This window comes from Pavona decussata, unplaced genomic scaffold, assembly GCF_977016875.1.
Source record: "Pavona decussata unplaced genomic scaffold, jaPavDecu1.1 SCAFFOLD_156, whole genome shotgun sequence".
Taxonomy (NCBI): domain Eukaryota; kingdom Metazoa; phylum Cnidaria; class Anthozoa; order Scleractinia; family Agariciidae; genus Pavona; species Pavona decussata.
Genome location: NW_028145568.1, coordinates 5,075,001 through 5,092,804, shown reverse-complemented (window position 1 = coordinate 5,092,804; position 17,804 = coordinate 5,075,001). Strand labels below are relative to the sequence as shown.

The following is a 17,804-nucleotide window of genomic DNA, read 5'->3' as shown; positions in this document are numbered from 1 at the left end:
AATATCTACACAGAAGAACAGAATTTCTCAACACTTTTATTAGAGTGCAACTGCAAGAACAGACAATTTATCATCTGTGGCAAGTAGATCTTTCTCCCTCGGTAAAATTTGATTAATGCAAGCTCTTTAAAGTAATCCTATCCCTTAGTTTAAGAATGGTCATATTGTTTTAAACTCAAATAGCAATGCAGTTCTAACTTTTACACTTTGAATGAAATGGGATGAGGCAATAATAACATCTTATGTCCTCGACTTTTGAATGTTCTGAACATTAGTATTTCAGCTACTGCCCTTAAGACTACTCATTAACTTTTTGAGACTTGCAATATTACTGGAATTATCCAATCCAATTAGTGAACGAACACTGTGCTTTCAACAATTACGTAACCCTTTTATCAAGGCGGTAATTGGCACGTTAATTAAGTTATAAATAAGAGAACGAATGTCGCATTCCATTAAAGAGCCTTAGATGGCTATACTATCAGGAATTCGCTCGGGCAACAGGTTGATGTAGGGAATTTCCAATGCTTCATTGCGAACCTTTATTGAATCTGAGATTTCCTGAAGAGAAGCCTGGAAACGACAAATAGCGTCTTCTGCGTCATCACCAGTCAGCAAACTATGTGAGATGTTGCCAATGAAACGCTATGAAAGAAAAGCAAAAAAAGAAATATTTTACTTTTCATTTTAATTGCATTAGAAAACACTAAGAATATTTTTCTAACTAAACGCTGTCACTTTATTTTGTAACGTGTTCACGTTGCGCCACCATTCACACTCTGCGTAAATTTATCTGAGACTGACGGCCCTTGCACCAGAAACCTTTTGAAGCCTTTGAAACAAAAGAGTAGGCGAGCCTGGTTCTCTAGCTGATGTGCTAAGCCTGGTGTAGGAAGGAAATTTATAGTTGCAGGAAACTATATCAACGTTCTTAAACCTCAGGGAGATCGGCTGTCCGTCTTGCACCTGCTGAAAGGCCACACTAGACACTCCAATTTACGCTTCAGCTGATAGGTATCCTTAAATCCTTTTTATTTCGATAACAGGTGAAGCTAGTATATATATAGTTGTTAGTGGACAAGGATGATAGTTGTGTCTTTTTCTCACCTCGTCTTCAGCAAATCGTGACAACACATACATCAAAGCAATCTGTCGAGAGGCCTGAGACTTGTTTGGAAGAGTATTCATGATGGACTTCAAAGTTGCTTCATTTTTCTTGGTCGGTGGCGGGAGGCGCATCAGTGACGGAGTGAAGGGAACAAAACCGTGGACGTCCATCAGTCCAAAGCTTACAGCTGCATGCTGGCACGAGCACGTGAATACCACGCAGGTAAGTACATGAACAAGTTGTTCACGTGTTGCGAGGCTCTTTGGCAACTCGTGATTGGCGTCACCCTCTCTTACAGGAAAGCCGTTCTCGTGTATGTCAAGAGCCCAGGCTTGTAGCTCGGTGTCCTTAGCAACGTCATCATCTGACTTGTAGGAAAGGGAGATGACTTCTTGGATAAATGTTTCCACGGCTTTCCACAGACGAAGGGCGTCATCCCTAACAATGACATTTGAAAGAATGATTGATTTTCGTGCTCTTAATTCATACTTACTGATATTTCACTTTAACTATCCCCAGAAGACAGGCTGGAATAAAGGTTGCCTTTTCTGTTTAGTTATAGCATTGAGTTCACTTCAATGTTCAGGAAACCAATCTACTGCCAGCAGTATAAACGTTGGAAAGATTGTTTATTAGTTTCACTTTCCTCTGAAAGTCGCCTTTCTCCTCAATTTTAGTCTATGTACGGCATGTACAAACTGTTTACTGTTAAGATGGCTCGCCTGGATTTTTCAAGGCATACTATCCCGATTTTGAACATTTCACTGATGATACGTGATTGTAATAGACCACAGCTAAGACTTGTAGGCTCTAAAATTTAAAATCTTTTATTGGAGCGTTTGCATGTTTATTTATTTATTTATTTTCGTCAGATTTCTTCAATTGAGTACAGATGATGTGATTGGTGATATATTAACGCTTGTCATCATCACCGTGTTCCTATGGTAAATTTCCAACCACTTTTGACTGTGATTAAAAATATAACTAGTGTACCTTCTGAAAACACTGAACATTACCCCCCCCCCCCCCAAAAAAAAAAATATATATAGAAAACTCAACAAAACAGAGCGAAAGACAAGGACTATTTTTACCTGTAATAATACTTGGGCAGTTTAGTGGCGTCGTCCACACCCTTTTCTTTCATCATGCTAGGCACCGACAACATGCCAAACCTGAATGCCTTGTAAGATTTCTTCAAAAGCTGCTTGGCCGCCTCTGATTTAGCAAATTGATCTCTGATGAAATGGTTGATAGCCATCACAGAGCGAAGATGAGGGAAGAGAACTTTAAAGACGGGATGGAGTGATGGCAGCTGACGCCAAGCGGCCACAGCAAAGGCTTCCATCGCCATATGAGTCTTAAGAACATGAGTACAGAGCTTTGGAAACAAAAACAATTAGTTACTAACCCTATGATGAATGACGAAGTGAATCATGCTGAAAAAATTTAAGGTTATTAATGGGAATTTCAGTGGCACATCAACAGAGTAGCTCTTTGCTTTCTGTTCCCAGGTCGAATTAAAACTTGGAAATGTTGTCTTATAAAGAGAAAGGAAAACCGGAGTACCCGAAGAAAAATTCCACGGGCAATTGCGGACCTCAAAGGAGACATCTTTGGACATACTATCTATCCTCTAAGTCCTACTGTCATACTGTCGTACTGCCTCAGCCGGACCCAGTAGACAAACAAAAAGCCCGGTCTAGATAAGGTTAAGGTATTTGACAGAAAAGAATAATTCTCGTACAAACGAACAATTCCATCAGTGGCCTATTCCTGTAAAAATTATTTCACTGATACCTCTTGTACTCGAAAGTCAGCGTTACGCAGCCACATCTTTGCCAGCAGCCAATCATATTGTGAATCTTCAGGAGTCCATATTGGGTTGGTGTCGCTCGGTTGCTGGAACAGCTGAATGGCAATAGGCACCAGGTCTCCGGAGCTCTTGACGTAAAAGAGCCCCAAGGGGTTTGCTGTGTGTCCGGACTCTCCTTCCCCTCCGGTGAAAGTAATGCCTTCTAGCTCCTTGTAATCTACAATGTAGACGTGGCCTTCCTATTGCACAAGGGTGATTCGAAAACTAGAATTAGTAACAGGAGAGGTCGGAAGGGCTAATTCTAAAGCATGGTTTTTACCATCCTGGCGCAATAAAGGGTCGAGGAAAATGCAATTCCTATCTTAAGTGCTTCTCGTCAAAACGAACGTCTTCGGGCGGCTTCGTCAATGTGGCGCCAGATTTATTATATCAGCATCACTGTTAACAAAAATTTTAACCAAGGTTTGTCAAACAATAAGGAGTACAGCATAGTACGACCAATGACATAAATCTAATTCAAAGTAAACTAGAAACCTGAGTATGTTTCCTTTCAATAACTATGAGTAAATTGGCAGTAATGAAGCAAGCTACATGTTTTCCCCAGTTCGTAGGACGAGCGTTTTACCTTCATCTCCTGTTCCAATGTAAGCCCACGATCCAAAACATTTTTCACCATCTCTTCCTTAACAGGAAAATTGCTTGGCAATTTTTGACAACGCTCAATAACATTTGGGTTGCAACCATTGAGGAATATCGACCCAAACACACTGTCGGTCATCCATCGGTCACCTTGGACAATTTTCGGCACGCCACCATAAGGCCTATTAAGAATCTTTTGGAAGTCGTCAAAGTTATCCCAGCTTTCAAAAAGAGTCGCCAGATTAGCCAGACCAAGTTTTTTGGCCGCATCCTTTTTGTCGTCATCGATGGAACGTCTGGTCTCATCGGAGAACTGAGAATCCCTTGGGATATCAGAATATGTGGCGGCCTGCAAATACCCAGGAAGGTCTTCAAAGCCCGCTGACTTTTCCCACTTATAACTTTCTTGGCGCTTCTGCAGTTGAAGAATCCGCTGGCTTTTAACGACATCTGGCTGATTTCCGAAGGAAAGTATGGCTGCGGAGAAGAATTCAAAGCAAGCTGGTCAAATATCTTGCAACGAAAAAAGAAATATTTCTTAGGATCCGAAACTTTTTGGTTTCGCATTGCAAGGTTAACATAAAATCCGACAAAACGATCCCCTCTTAGCGAAAGTGCAGAATATTTCAAGCTCACGACTTCTGTCGTTCAAGACATTTTGTCCGATAAAGCGATTTACTAAACAGTGGCACCTCTTGTTTGGGACACCTCCTTTAGCGAAACACAAATCTTTGCCCCGAAAAAAAGTTCATATAATCTTTTTGTCGGTGACCACTGTTAAATAGCCACCTCTATTAAGGAGTCGGGGACGGTTTTTGAACGCCCCAAATGCCATAGAAGCCTCCATTAAGGGGGCAAACGGACATTGATTTCCTGGTATGTGACCGATCTCGATAGAGGATTGATAAGATTACGGTACATCAAACATTGCCATTTTGATATATACGATGTTTTTCTTACCTCGACCTTCAAATACAACTAGTTCCGACAGTACCCAGCGATAGCACGGGAACTCAAACGGATCCTCATGCTTGGAGCTGATCACTGAGATCTTGTTAACAAACCAGTCAGGGTTCTTGTACCACCACCCTCCGCCATCGTTATGAAGATGGATCATTAGCACCTCACCCACATCCATCGCCTCTACAGAGTATTCGTCTATATCACCTCTTTCAAAGTCATTGCCCCAATTGTCTAGCTTGATCATGTTCGTCTTTCCTTTGGTGCCTGTGTTATATACAAATTGAAGAGAAATTGGCACTAATAAATCGATTCAATAGAGGGTAAAAATAAGATTGAAAATGTCACATACATTTCAGTATTTTTCATTTTTTGTATTTGTCGCATGCATTCCCTATTACGTAGAAAATCTATGATCTTAGCGATTTTTTCCTAGAATTGACTAAAATTATTTTCTATTTATTAGCCATAGTAAAAATTTCCTTAAAGGTAACTTCAAGTGCATGTCGCTACATTTAAAGAATTCAAAAGAATCTCCACGAAACGACGCACCAGCATTCGTTGCCTTTCCACTAAACAGTGCATATTAAACGTTCATACTGTTAAAAATGTTTTGAATGTTATTCTGTGCTTCTTGTAATTTAAATACAAAAAAATATCAATTCAAGTATACTTTATGTCGACATCAAGACCTAGCATTTATTCTACCTGTCAAAGAAATGGAAATGGTAGCGTCAGTTCCCGCTCCAGACTGGCTTCCAGTCTCCACTCGGATAAGATAGGACGCCTTGTGATCTGGGACCAGCTTATTTGATCGCATGGAGCGTAGCTTTTGAGACCAGACATACACAGCATTCCGGATATGAATAACAACATTAGGATCGTCAACAGACTGGGCTGGTAGTATGCCAATCGAGGGCGGTAAGTTGCTCAAAATGAATTTCAGTCGTTCTGTCGCCGTTGGTGATAACAATGAGGTTATTTTGACGTCAGCCAAATCTAACCATGGATGTGTACTCTCGTCCCATTCCCTCCCGACTTGAAGAGTCATCGGTGGATCATCGTCTTTAGCTTCATGGAGTTGTAGCTGGAGTTTGTACTCAAGAGAACCCCGACTCAGTCTCTCTTTGTATTCACGCTTGAGGTAGTCTGGCGGTAAGGTCTCATCTGGTGATCTCTCATTCACCCTGTTGTAAGGTAAAAGGAACGTGTGGTGTTAAGGTGCCTTCAGTCGGGTTTATTCTGGAGTAGCAACACATCTCTTAAAATGTTGCCTTCAAGTTTGGTAATAAGTATTATACACTGCTCAAATATGCGCACTCCCAAATAAGGCTTCGCCTTCGTCCGTTCAGATGGATGACGGTAGGATCAATGACAGTGTTAAGACTACCCATAAAGAAGAGTTTGATAGGGATCTGTGGCCTCCCCTGAGCTCGAATAAGTACAAACATTTCTGTTTGTTATTTCGAAACTTTCCGTGTCAGATAGAACTCAAGAGCGTTTTTCCATCAAGGTGAAAGATCTTGGTTTAAAGTTCCAAAATTCTATCTCTGGTAGAGGAAACATGTGAGTGATGGCACAGGAATTTTGCGCAAATGGGAAGGTAATTTTCGTTCCAACTAGTCACGCGGCAAAGGAAAATTGCAATACGTGTTAAGGTGTTCCGGTATATCCGCGCGTGCTATTTCAACCGGTTGAACTGGAAACTTTGGGCTGAATGAAAAGAGGCCATAGTCAACGTATGCCTTGATAGATCTGGCCATCTGATACCACAGTTATAGTTACTCACCAAGGCTGCCACTGTACTTCTTCAGACAGCAAACCAGTTTCTGGTGACCCGTCAGCCGGCATCATTCGAAATCTGACGTAACGCTTGACGTTATCCCGCGCCTTGAAGTCGAAGATCACTTCTGAGTAATACCGCTGATCGTAGAATGAGTCAGGTTTTTGGCGCAGTCCACCGATGTTGGCCACAAGACTGTTTTTCAAGAAAAACATACATTTCTTCTTTAATCTGAGTTCATTTTAAAATTCTCCAGGTTAAATATATTGTTAATTTAGGGGATTTTTACTGTTTACGGTGCGTACACTACGCATTTGACAGCTTACAGAAAGTTTAAGTCGAATCACTGAGGGAACACGGCGATTCAGTGAGTCTGATATTTGTAACGAAATAAAGGGAAGACTAATTTTTAAGTAGATCAACAGTCACGTTGTGTAATACTTCCTTTTTTCATAATTACAGGCTTTATAACTCAGTTGCTGTACCGTAACATACCCCCTTCTCCACCCTAATACAGACACACTTCAACACTTATTTCCGTAAGCGAGACATAAAATATATGCTAATTTAAATTCAGCCAATTCTCACCTGTCGTGAGCGATATTCGTGATAATTCCCAGGATATATAGCTACGTATAGATTGGCAAATTTCTTTTAAAATAGGTAAAAGCCATTTGGCAAGGTTCGAGAGAATTAAACCACAGTAAACTGTGTGTTTGTTCGCTTTAAGTACATATATACACTACTTGCAGTTTTCTCCTTTTTTTAGACCCCAATTTCTTTAATTAATAGAATGTCTCATGACACTTGTTATCAATGACTCAAGACCAACGTTTTTGACAATTACGTTGGTAGAAAAAACCGTTCCCTTTAATCTTCAAAGCCTCTTTTCCAAAGGCTTAGTGCGGGTGGCAAAATACCCAAATCTGGTTTCGTCCAAACTGGTTTTTAATATGGAAAAAATTATTGCCAGTTTTAGTCATGTCAGAGTTAAGGGAACTAACAGTGCGCTTGCTTAAATAGTTTTATTTTTAAAATGGAACGAGCAACGGCAACAAATAATGAGCAACTGACCCATTACTTACTGATCAGGTCCGAGCAGTAGATACGTTTTCAAATCTCCTGAAACTTTGGCTCTCACAGCATCAAAGATGGCTCCAGCGCTCCACAGAGGGGTTGTTGCTCCAGTACCCATGATTATGTCGCACGGACTTACGTCGTCATCACTTGCCGCAAACCTCAATGATCCGCCACAGAAATCAATCAACACGTCATCAACGGACTGGATGGTGGAGTGGCGCAAGCAGACTGGGAACGTGCGTCCAGGGGTGAAGAAGTCGCAAGCGGGAAATCGGGGATTAGAGACAATGGTCGCTGTTCCCTGACCTCCAACTCCAATTGGGTGGGTCCCTCGCTGACCTTTGATCATTGCCTTTGCACCGAAGAGCAGCTTAAGCTTGTTAGTGTTGTGCGCGATTTTGGCACCGTCAAAAATTCCAGGAGGTGGAAGAGGCTGTAGAAGGTAAAATATAACAATACTTATCGTACAAGAAGAAAGCAATTCAGTCGTCAAGTCAAGTCAAGACAAGTCAATTTTATTTAACTCACACGAATGTTTACAAAGATGATTATTTTTATAACTTTTTATAACTGGGTCACACAATCGCAATGGCGAGAAGAAGAATCTTTTATGTTCAGTATCTGTTCCTGACAACTGACTTAACCTGAGAGTTTTGTTCGAACTGTCGCTAAGCAACGTGGCGGATTCTAACGGCTCCTGAGCTGAAGTGATGTTTTTCTTCAGTAAGACACGTGGATGGCTGTTCTATAACTTGCCATGTCAAAACGTTTGATATAAACAGCTTCCCAAGCCAATGTTTTCTTTCTACCTCCATATCATGCATGTAATTAATTCGTTGTTTTTTAAAATAATTCCAAAAGCATCCAGCCAACCCAAGGTCATCCATACCCTGTCGCAGCCTTCTTCACACTGCTACGGCCTGACATTGTTTAGACAAGGAGGAAGGTCAGTGGTTTTAGACCTCACTATCAAACATTCCACCGCTTTATTAATGCACGCACCTTTTCAAATTCTTCGATCTTCTTCTTGAACATCTCCTCTCCCATAATACCTTTGTAGACATCATACCCGAGATTTCGCCCTGAAAAAGAAACTCAATTCATCAGGTTTCCTTCTTCCAGGCCTCGTGATCACTTTGCACAACCTTTTTCTGTATTGGAAGTAATTTTCTTACACTCTTCAATTGGGCATTGTGCTCTCCTTAATCGTGATTTATTTCGTTTTCAGCAGTCTAGGACCAATCTGCGTTTAGAGTTTCAGTCGTGTCGAATGAAATTCTCAGCTCGGGAAAATTGGCAAAAATAGTTTGCACTCACTTGAAAGTCTCTCTAACTTCGAGAGGACGGTGAAGTTTCTGAAATGCGACGTTTAACTGACTGCGGTTGAAGGGGGCGGGCTTTTACTGCTCAGAATTTTTGATAGAAGTTAGCGCTCTGTCCAGTTTTTCAAACTCTGACCATATTTCAGACTAAGTTATTTTCCAATACCTTTTCCCGATCTGACATTTAAAAGTTTCAGCCATTTTTTAGAACTTGCCTTTGAAACCCATACCAGTTTTCCGACCCTCACTGAACGAACTGATACGCGTCTTCAAGCAATAAAAAAAAAGCTAAAAGAAAATCCCTGCTATACAGGTATGTGCCGCTCCGGAATGAGTTTGTAAGGCTTATTTCACACGACGTGCTAAGAACTGCCGTAACGAACTAAATGGATCACATTATTGAATTTGTTATTGGTACTACGTTTGAAGCCAATCGTGCCACCTAAGATTGGGCACAATAGGCTCTGTCATGTAAACGACATTAGTACGGTCCCCTGTACGAAACTCAATTCACGTCGTGTAAAAATTCGTTCTAACAGGCGTTCCAGTTTGGCACAGCGGTCGGTACAACTGGCGTTTAAAATGGTCATAACGTGCTCAGCTTGGAATGCGTCACCCATACATTAAGCTAGGACCACACGCACAAGGTCGTTGATTGTATACAGCGAATTTCTAACCACTGTGGGAATTCGTTTACTTTACAATTTCTTGTAACTTATTTCTTTCACCACAGAAAGCCTTAAGTTTATGGAAAGTAAACTTCCTCATCATCATCATTTTATTAAAAAGTTCTTTTTCATATCGTATAGGCGAAGACTTCAGTTACCCGCATATAGCGAAGGCTAATTGAGGCGAGTGGGAAAAAATTAATAATAATCTTTATTGAGGAAATTACACTATTCCATGCATTACAGGTGAATTGAAAACTAAAAGCAACTGATTCGATAACAAATTATACGGAAGAAAATAAACAACTTACAAGGCATCTTGACTTTGACCTGATTCCTAAAAAATAAATGATCGTGTCAGCAGTGTGAGACAACAGTACCGAGAATATATATTGGGGAAAAATCAACACGTTTAAGTTGTTTGTTCAGCGCGGGTCGTTCCTATACTAGAGACTTTAAGCATCGACGACGGGAACGGCAACGGCGACGTGAGATTGTGAGGGAAAACCCAAATGTCACATTGCGCATGTCTGGCGGGAAATATCCAGACGTTCTGTTCCGGGGCCCGACGTGAGAAAGCTTCGTTTGGCGTTGCCCGAAAACGTGAGAACATTTCACATATTTTACCTTCGTTTCGCCCCGAAAAAATGATATTTTTAATATCGCTTGGCACTTAAGGATACTGCAGGTAAAGTACGCGTTGAGTTTTTGTTTTATTTTTTCGGAAACTATAATAACTTCATCAGTCGGCTGTTTCAAAACAGAAAGCAAGTGACGATGCCTGCAAAATTAGAAATGACTTGCGAGTCTGACACTAATCATCGATGTTTCTTTCTAACATCAGTGTAACATTACTTTTTCTTATTCAAAACAAGACACACTAGAACTTTTAATTTACATTTAAGCTGGAGAAAAATAAACAGTCTATGTTGATCAAAATAGCATCCAAACCACAAACCACTGTGTCATATCGTAGTTTTCAGTTCAAATTTTTAGATGTAAAGATAACGAAATTCTCACGCGTGCTCGCACTGCTAAAGTCCCAGCCTTCGATGCAGAACATTTGAAGTAAATTAAAGTTGATCTAGTCGCTATTTCTAGTTATATCGGTGATTTTTATTACGATCTAAAAATATATCAAGTGGTCTGAATTGTTTACATCGGAGAACTGCAACTCCGACAAACACGTTCTCGTTAATAGCAGTAAAAATTCTCCATCGGTTATTTCATTATTAAAATCGATTTCTGACTTCTTTTAACGAAAACTTGATGGGTGCTTTCAATTCGACGAAATTTTCGAAAATTTCGGGTGGGAATCGAACGGAACAGCATCTTTTCCGGAAAAGATTTTCGACAATTTAGGACAACCTTTTCAGCTGTTCCCGAAAAGTGGAAACCGACCGAGAATAAGCCCGTTCCATTCGAGACCGAAATTTCCGAAAGTTCAAATCGAAAATTTTTGGTGAATGGAAAGCGCCCATCCTATTTAATCCTCTTCGAGGAAAGCTGTCGTCGTATTGCGCCTGCTTAACTGTTTCCAATTTCGCGACGCAACCGCGTCCTCTCCTCAGTCTTTCCTCGGTTTTTCCGTCGCCGTTGCCGTTCCCGTCGTCGATGCTTAAAGTCTCTAAAGTCTCTAATAGGGAGCTTAAGCAACGACGACGGCAACGGCAACGAAAACGTCACCTGAAAATATATCTTTATTTCATTTGTGCTACTTCGCGATTATTTCAACTCGCTCAACTTTTACAAAAATGGCGAACTATCCAGGAACCAAATTGGTAGTAGTGGCATACAAGTTAAGAAAGAAAATGAAAAATTCACCGTCATCCGTTCACGTTCTCCACAAAACCTTCAATGTGGTCATTTCACGTTGTTGTTTTGCAGAGGACGGCAAAGAAATGTACCAAGATGTAAAACGCACGTGCAGAGCGATTGTTTTTGCTCAATAAACCTATTGTTTTGCGGCCTTGTCGTTGCCGTCGCCGTCGTCGTTGCTTAAGGCTGGTTTCCATATGATCGCAGATCGCAGATCGCAATAAGGTCTGCGATCGTCTGCGATCATATGGAAACTACTTCTGCGATCGCCTGCGATCCTACGATCGTGATCGCAGAAGATAGAACCATGTTCTATCTAAAGGCTGATTTCCATATGATCGCGGATCGCAGATCGCAGATCGCAAACAATCGCAATTGATCGCAGACGATCTCAGGAGATAGAACATGGTTCTATCTTCTGCGATCGTCTGCGATCACGATTGCAGGATCGCAGACGATCGCAGAAGTAGTTTCCACATGATCGCAGACGATCGCAGACCTTATTGTGGTCTGCGATCTGCGATCTGCGATCCGCGATCATATGGAAACCAGCCTTTAAGCTCGTATGGTAATGCGGTGTTTTTTAAATTATTAGAAACTCCATCGTGAGATAACGTAATTCCAGCGTTTCTAGTGGCTAAGAAGCGATAGGAAATCAGACTTTACACTTTTCCCGACAAATGGCAGCTATTAAATCGTCTTCTGATATTTCTTGCGAAATGAGGTTTAGCAAGTTTTCTTGATTATTTTTAGTGAACAATTATTCCACTCGCGCTCATTGGATATAAGATGATAGACAGTCAACTACGCGCCTCGTTGGTTATCTATCATTCAACGCAGTGTTTGAACAGTTGATAGGCTCTGGTTGGCTCATAAAATTAAATTCAAGTTAAAATTGTTTTTAGAGTTAAGTGTTTGTTCATCTCCGGTGAAATATAATTTATTCCTCACAGCTGACGTAAAAGAAAGGAAACAAAACATCCTCAACAATAAACCTAACCCTGATAATAGTCCATAAAACAAAGAAAACGATAAATTATGTACATGTTACACCGATGATAATCCCCGTTAATATCTTCCTAATACGATGGGGAAGAAAATAACAAAAAAGGCATTGACGATCAAGGCCTTTTTAGCGACAATGACGGAAAAGCTTAACAGAGTATAGCAATTTATATTTCTTTTCTTCATATGTTCACTTATTTTCTTTTCTTTCTTTTCTTCAATGTTTGTATGGCTCACTGACAAATTGTATCTAGATTTCTGTAAACTGCAATTAATTCTTGTAAATTAGTCTTCTCACTACCCGCCTAGATGAGCTTTAGCTACTTGCGGGTTAGTGTTGTCTTTGAATTTTATGTTAAACATTTTTGAATAAACTTGAAACTTGAACTTGAACTCGAGTTTGATGGAAAATACCGTGTATTACATTCGAGAAAGACTGCAACAACGTGGATTTTGATCATATCCGAGCAACCGAATAGGTTGATTGCATTGCCGCCATGTTGGCACCAAAACATAGTTTGCATAAAAAATGAAAGTTAATTGTTCCTAATCACCAACATCGCCGCCATGACGTGACGTGCGAATTCAGGGAACGAGACAAGGGAGCGTCATGTTATGCTTGGTTTTTCCTTCATATCATACTGCTGCGTGGTCTACCGATGATAACGTCTTGAAAATAAGTCAGCAATTCAATTCAATTAGTAAGAGTTTGTTGCATAGGAAGAGAAAAAGGAAAAAGATAAATACCGGCATTATATAGAACTGGCTAAATACAGTACATGCACTAAAATGATAACAAATGAATGAACGTACGTCCAGGCTTAACTATAGTTCATCGTTGAGCTTGGATACCCGCCAATACCCCTTAAATAAAGAGAAGCAAATGGAATATTCTGCGTCTATCCCCTTTAACACAGTTTTGGCCAAAACACTGATAGTTTGAAATGGCGTGGCCACCGGCATAATGTTTACAATAACGCTTCATCCAATATGATATCAACAACATACTAATGTATTCGGAGTTGGATACTAAGCTTTTAAGCTGAAAAATCAGTGTAGTTTTGTTTTTCGGTGCTTACCTTGCATATGATTTTGGCTTTCTTTCTCAGACCCTTTCAATCCCAAGTGAAGGAATTAAAATGTTAGTGTGTGATTCTAAAACTTTATACTGAAAGCCGTACAAGACATGCAGCTGGGAATTTCAACAAGGTGATCGCACTCAGCGAATACGATCCAAACATTATCGCATTCTTTTAATCAAACATTATTTCTGACACTTTGACAGCATTCTTGCCAAAGGGCAAGCCCCTCCCTCTTTTGACACCTTTATGGGTGTCAAATGCAATTTAGACGCCGTTCATTCGTAGGAAGTTGTTGACTCGAGCGTCGAATGAAAAAATATGTCTCAAAATTTCATAATGCAAAACAGAATATAAGATCTCGGTTAACAGAGTTTGTTCCTAAAACTCAGCCAATTTTACCAGTAAGGGTCGTAGAAAAAAAACTGCATGTTGTTTGTCAGTTGTTTACGGTCTGATGATTGATTGACATCTGAAAGTGGGAATGCCCACGCCAGGCCCCTTTTATACTGGAACTTCCTGTTATCTATTTTTTGTTCAGTAATTTATGTGTACTATTCGCTATATTTAAATTTCTTTATGTCACTTTTCACACATCCTTTTTGTTCGTCGAAGTTAGCAGACGGGCTACCGAAAACTTATAATCTTTTGCAAATCATTTTAACCAGAGACCGCTACTCTATATTTGCTAGTAAGGACACAGTTTATATTGAAGGAAATAACACAAAATTTCCAACTAAAATTGGATGACACAAAAGTCGTTGACCTTTAAAGAAATTCGCTGGAGCGCTTTTTAATTAAGGGAGGCTTTTCATCTAGCGAATTGTCCAAGGAAGTGTGTTCTACGTGTTCCATGACTAGCTACATACTCGTACACATAGGCGGACGCTTAACATTGTTTTGACATGTTCGCCTGGAAACCTGGCAACAGGCCCGATCTGAGCATAGGTAAACGCACAGCTAAGCGTAAACAAACTCTTACACATGCGCGTATACCTACAGTTACGTCGCTAGTGAAAACCACGCTTGAATGATCACATTTCACCCAAATCACCCTTTGGACAGATTTCAGTACCTTCAAAACATTCGCTGAGGCCCTGTAGCTTTGCTTTGATTGAGATTAGAGATAACTATCGACTCAGAAATTCGCATAAAGAAAATTTAGAGTTTTCGTCTGCAAAATATCAGCTCGAACTTTCGTAATACAGTCAACGCCCTCTATTGCAGACATCCTCGGCGAGTTAGTGTCCTTAATAGCGAGAAACCGTAATAGCGAGAATTTATTTCAGTCAAACCGTTTGACTATAATTATACGGACAGTAGCTAAATCCCCGGCAGACTGTCCGTATTATCGGGTGTCCGTAATAGCGAGGTGTCCGCAAGGCGAGACTGACGATAGATGTTAACTTGCCAAAAAGGCAACGCTGGTTTCAGTAGTATTTGGCGCTTAAAAGTGCACCCATGGAAATATATTATCAGAATACGAATACGAACGCTTTGCTTGCTGTCTGTCACGAAACACTTATTAGGTTGCTCTGTTCGCAGGTTTCGGGACGATAGGTTATAAACTGAACATTAAATCAATTCTCCTGTCATTTATTAAGCGTCGAAAATAAAAGCAACTTCGAAGCATTTAGTGGAAATACACGGTGAAGTCTGGACAAATTGACCATAAAATGAAGACTTATTCGTTACGGGCCCTTCGTTAGGCAAAGTCATATAACATAACTGATATAAAAGAAAAACATACTCTAACAAATTGTCTCGTGCTTCTCTTATAAACTACTAATTGCCACGGGACAGCTTCAGTGCTATACAGGTGTCTATTCGCTGTCAAGCATTGAAAATCACTTCAGGCAAAATGGAAATTAACTCGTAGGATTTTAAACATCCAAATCATATCAAGATGGGAAACGGTTTCCATCTTTTTCTCGATAAAAGGTTATACTAGTAAAGGGGTGAACAAATTAAATTTGTTTACGCGCAAATGGCGACCGTATTATGTGAAAATTGCCAGGAAAGTTCTTGAAGATTTCTTTCCCAAAACCATGGCGTTCATTTTCTACGAATTTCGCACCCTTTTAAACGTTTTAGTCTCTACGCCTTTAATAAAGAGTAGAAAATAAATGAAGCCACATAAGAGAAATCGCAGACACCGTTTTGGAGGCAATGTGTGAGAAAGCTTATTTGATGTTAATCTCGGCACTCCTAACATGACTGACGCGCAGAAACGAAGCTGACTAAGGCCGGACGGAGTGATTTCAGCTATTCGCCTTGATATCTATTACGCGTTTTCTTTTCTGGAAAATACATTAAACACAAAATCAAATTAGACGCATATTAAGCTTTTAAAAAATATAAAGGATGACGGCGTTTCCTCTCAAGGCCCCGCATAAAGGGGTGTTTCTTAACTCGGATATTCTACCTATACTGATACGTTAATATAGGATTGGATAACCAACTTACAAAACATACCTCCACCAGGATCTTTTTATAATTTTTATCTGGGGAAGGACGACAAGTTCTTCAGTGAAACTGATATCAACAAGATAATCAATAACACAACTACTTTTTGTAGTCAACAACCACCGAGTATACGCCTTTGTTTGGTTTCTTTGGACGTGTCAAACCGTAAACATACTACAAGTCGTTAACGAGACTTATTTTTGCGCTCGGGGCATTTTTCACGTATCACCTGCTATGTATTGTTAAGAAAAACGCCTATTGGCCTGCATCGTTCCAAGATTCAGAGGCCAACCATTATATTCCTTTCCTTCTTTTTGCCCTTCTTCTAACTATCAAAGTTGACAGAAATTTAAAGCAGGGGATAGTAGCCTGTTAAAAAGGAAGCAGCCAGGTTTAGCTGCTTGCTATTCATAGACTCACCAATTTGCCACATCACACAAACATTGTTAGCAAAATTAGCTACCAGAAAACGTTTGCGGTCGGTCAGCGTCTTTTTAATTGCATCCACGTTTAAAACTTTAAATTATTCGTCCCACTGTTACATGATGGCAGGCTACAGTTAGCTAGCTAAAACTTGAAGATCCTGCGTCACTAATAAATCTGTGGACCATACCAAAGAAGTCAAATAATAATTTAGCAAGGTATGAGCTTAAAACATTTCCAGCCACTTCTCTCAGAAATAACTTAGGCGCAAAAACTCTTTGGACTATTGAAAGGGCAGTATTACACCAACCGACCGTACATACATACGTACTTATGCCCCATTCATGTAATCCAATGCGAAATGAGACACTCAAACCATGTGCTGCAACCCGGCTTTTTTTTTTGGCGGGAAGTGGGATGGCCAACTTCTTTCAGAAAAACAAAAGAGGATTTTGAAGAAAACTAATTGTTGTATTCGTTGAAGATTTCGACAAACGACATATGTCGAGCAAGCAGGCTACTAATAAGGAAATTTGAAACCCGAGAGCAACTGAGAGGGCGAACAAACAGATGAAATGTCAGTTGAAAACAAACATGCGGTGAGTAAGCAACTCGCAAGTCGCTTGGAAATTAAATGCAATTCTGCAGACAATTTAAGAATTGGTTCGTGCTTAGCGTGCATATATTGAGTTATGGATGCACACGGGAAGTTTGGAGAGCACGAGAGAAGCGTAGGAGTTGCTAGAGGCGTAGCCGAGAGCAACTCTAGCTTCTTGAGCGCTCTCCAAACTTCCCAAGTGGATGAATAACTCGATATATGTACAGCTAAAAGCAGGAACCAATTCTTTTATAACATAGTGACAACAAAATATCGAAACGTGTTACTCGGAAAACAGGTTTTATTTGTGATTGATTACAAATTTATCCCAATGCGCTGTACCGAAAAACAAAGGTTTTTATCAGCTGTTTACAAGAACGCCACAATCGTATGGTCTGAACGAGAATGTTTCATCTGAAATTATCAATAAAAATTTGCTTCTTTGAATTAGTTTGTACAAACTAAAACTAAGCGAAGGAAACCCGAGTTTGTCTACGAGTTGCAGACGTCATTTTATGGACGCACGGCCGTGCGTATGTTAAAAAATGTACCATGATGACGCCACTATGAATTAGACAGGAAAGCACGCGGCACTATGTAAAAATGTCAGCTCTTTCCCATATTTAACATATTTCAGACTACACACATATCCGTAGATATTAAAATTCATTTTGAACATTCACAGAGCCATTCGCAGTGCATGTAAGCTTGTATATGAAAACACGCTCTAATTTTTAAGCGCTCACTGAGATATTTCGGACCACAACCAAACATTATTTTTCCTATATTCTACTTTTGTTAACGTTTATTTAGAGACGAGAATATTTCTATAGGAGAATTTTCCCAGAGTTATGAATTGTTTTAAACATTTTGTGTTGGACTTTTATAATTCATTCACCATCCGCAGCGCATATTTGTAAACACGCTTTAAAAAATTTAAGCGCTGACTGAAATATTTCACGTAAACACTTTTATATGCACTTAAAATATATATAACTCCAGAAAGGATGAGGAATTTGTAACGTTATTACGTGTTATTACG

General features: G+C 40.0%; 1 protein-coding gene across 4 annotated transcripts in view; it reads right to left on the bottom strand.

Moving 5' to 3' along the window:
• Window positions 1-18: 18 nt before the first annotated feature.
• The window catches only part of LOC146465472 (allene oxide synthase-lipoxygenase protein-like), a 24,786-nt gene continuing 7,000 nt past the window's right edge, over window positions 19-17,804 (bottom strand). For 3 of the 4 annotated variants that reach the window (XM_085128716.1, XM_085128718.1, XM_085128717.1), the window contains exons 2-12: window positions 9,685-9,710; window positions 8,386-8,465; window positions 7,389-7,816; window positions 6,310-6,498; window positions 5,229-5,707; window positions 4,521-4,787; window positions 3,547-4,037; window positions 2,906-3,160; window positions 2,200-2,486; window positions 1,108-1,546; window positions 19-645 (exon numbers count right to left, since the gene is read on the bottom strand). In XM_085128716.1, coding sequence (XP_084984842.1) covers window positions 466-645; window positions 1,108-1,546; window positions 2,200-2,486; window positions 2,906-3,160; window positions 3,547-4,037; window positions 4,521-4,787; window positions 5,229-5,707; window positions 6,310-6,498; window positions 7,389-7,816; window positions 8,386-8,465; window positions 9,685-9,710 — 3,121 coding nt within the window. In that variant the 3' untranslated portion in view covers window positions 19-465. Of the gene's footprint in view, window positions 646-1,107; window positions 1,547-2,199; window positions 2,487-2,905; window positions 3,161-3,546; window positions 4,038-4,520; window positions 4,788-5,228; window positions 5,708-6,309; window positions 6,499-7,388; window positions 7,817-8,385; window positions 8,466-9,684; window positions 9,711-13,275; window positions 13,298-17,804 lie in introns of those variants that run through there. The other variant, XM_085128719.1, reaches the window with a different exon arrangement.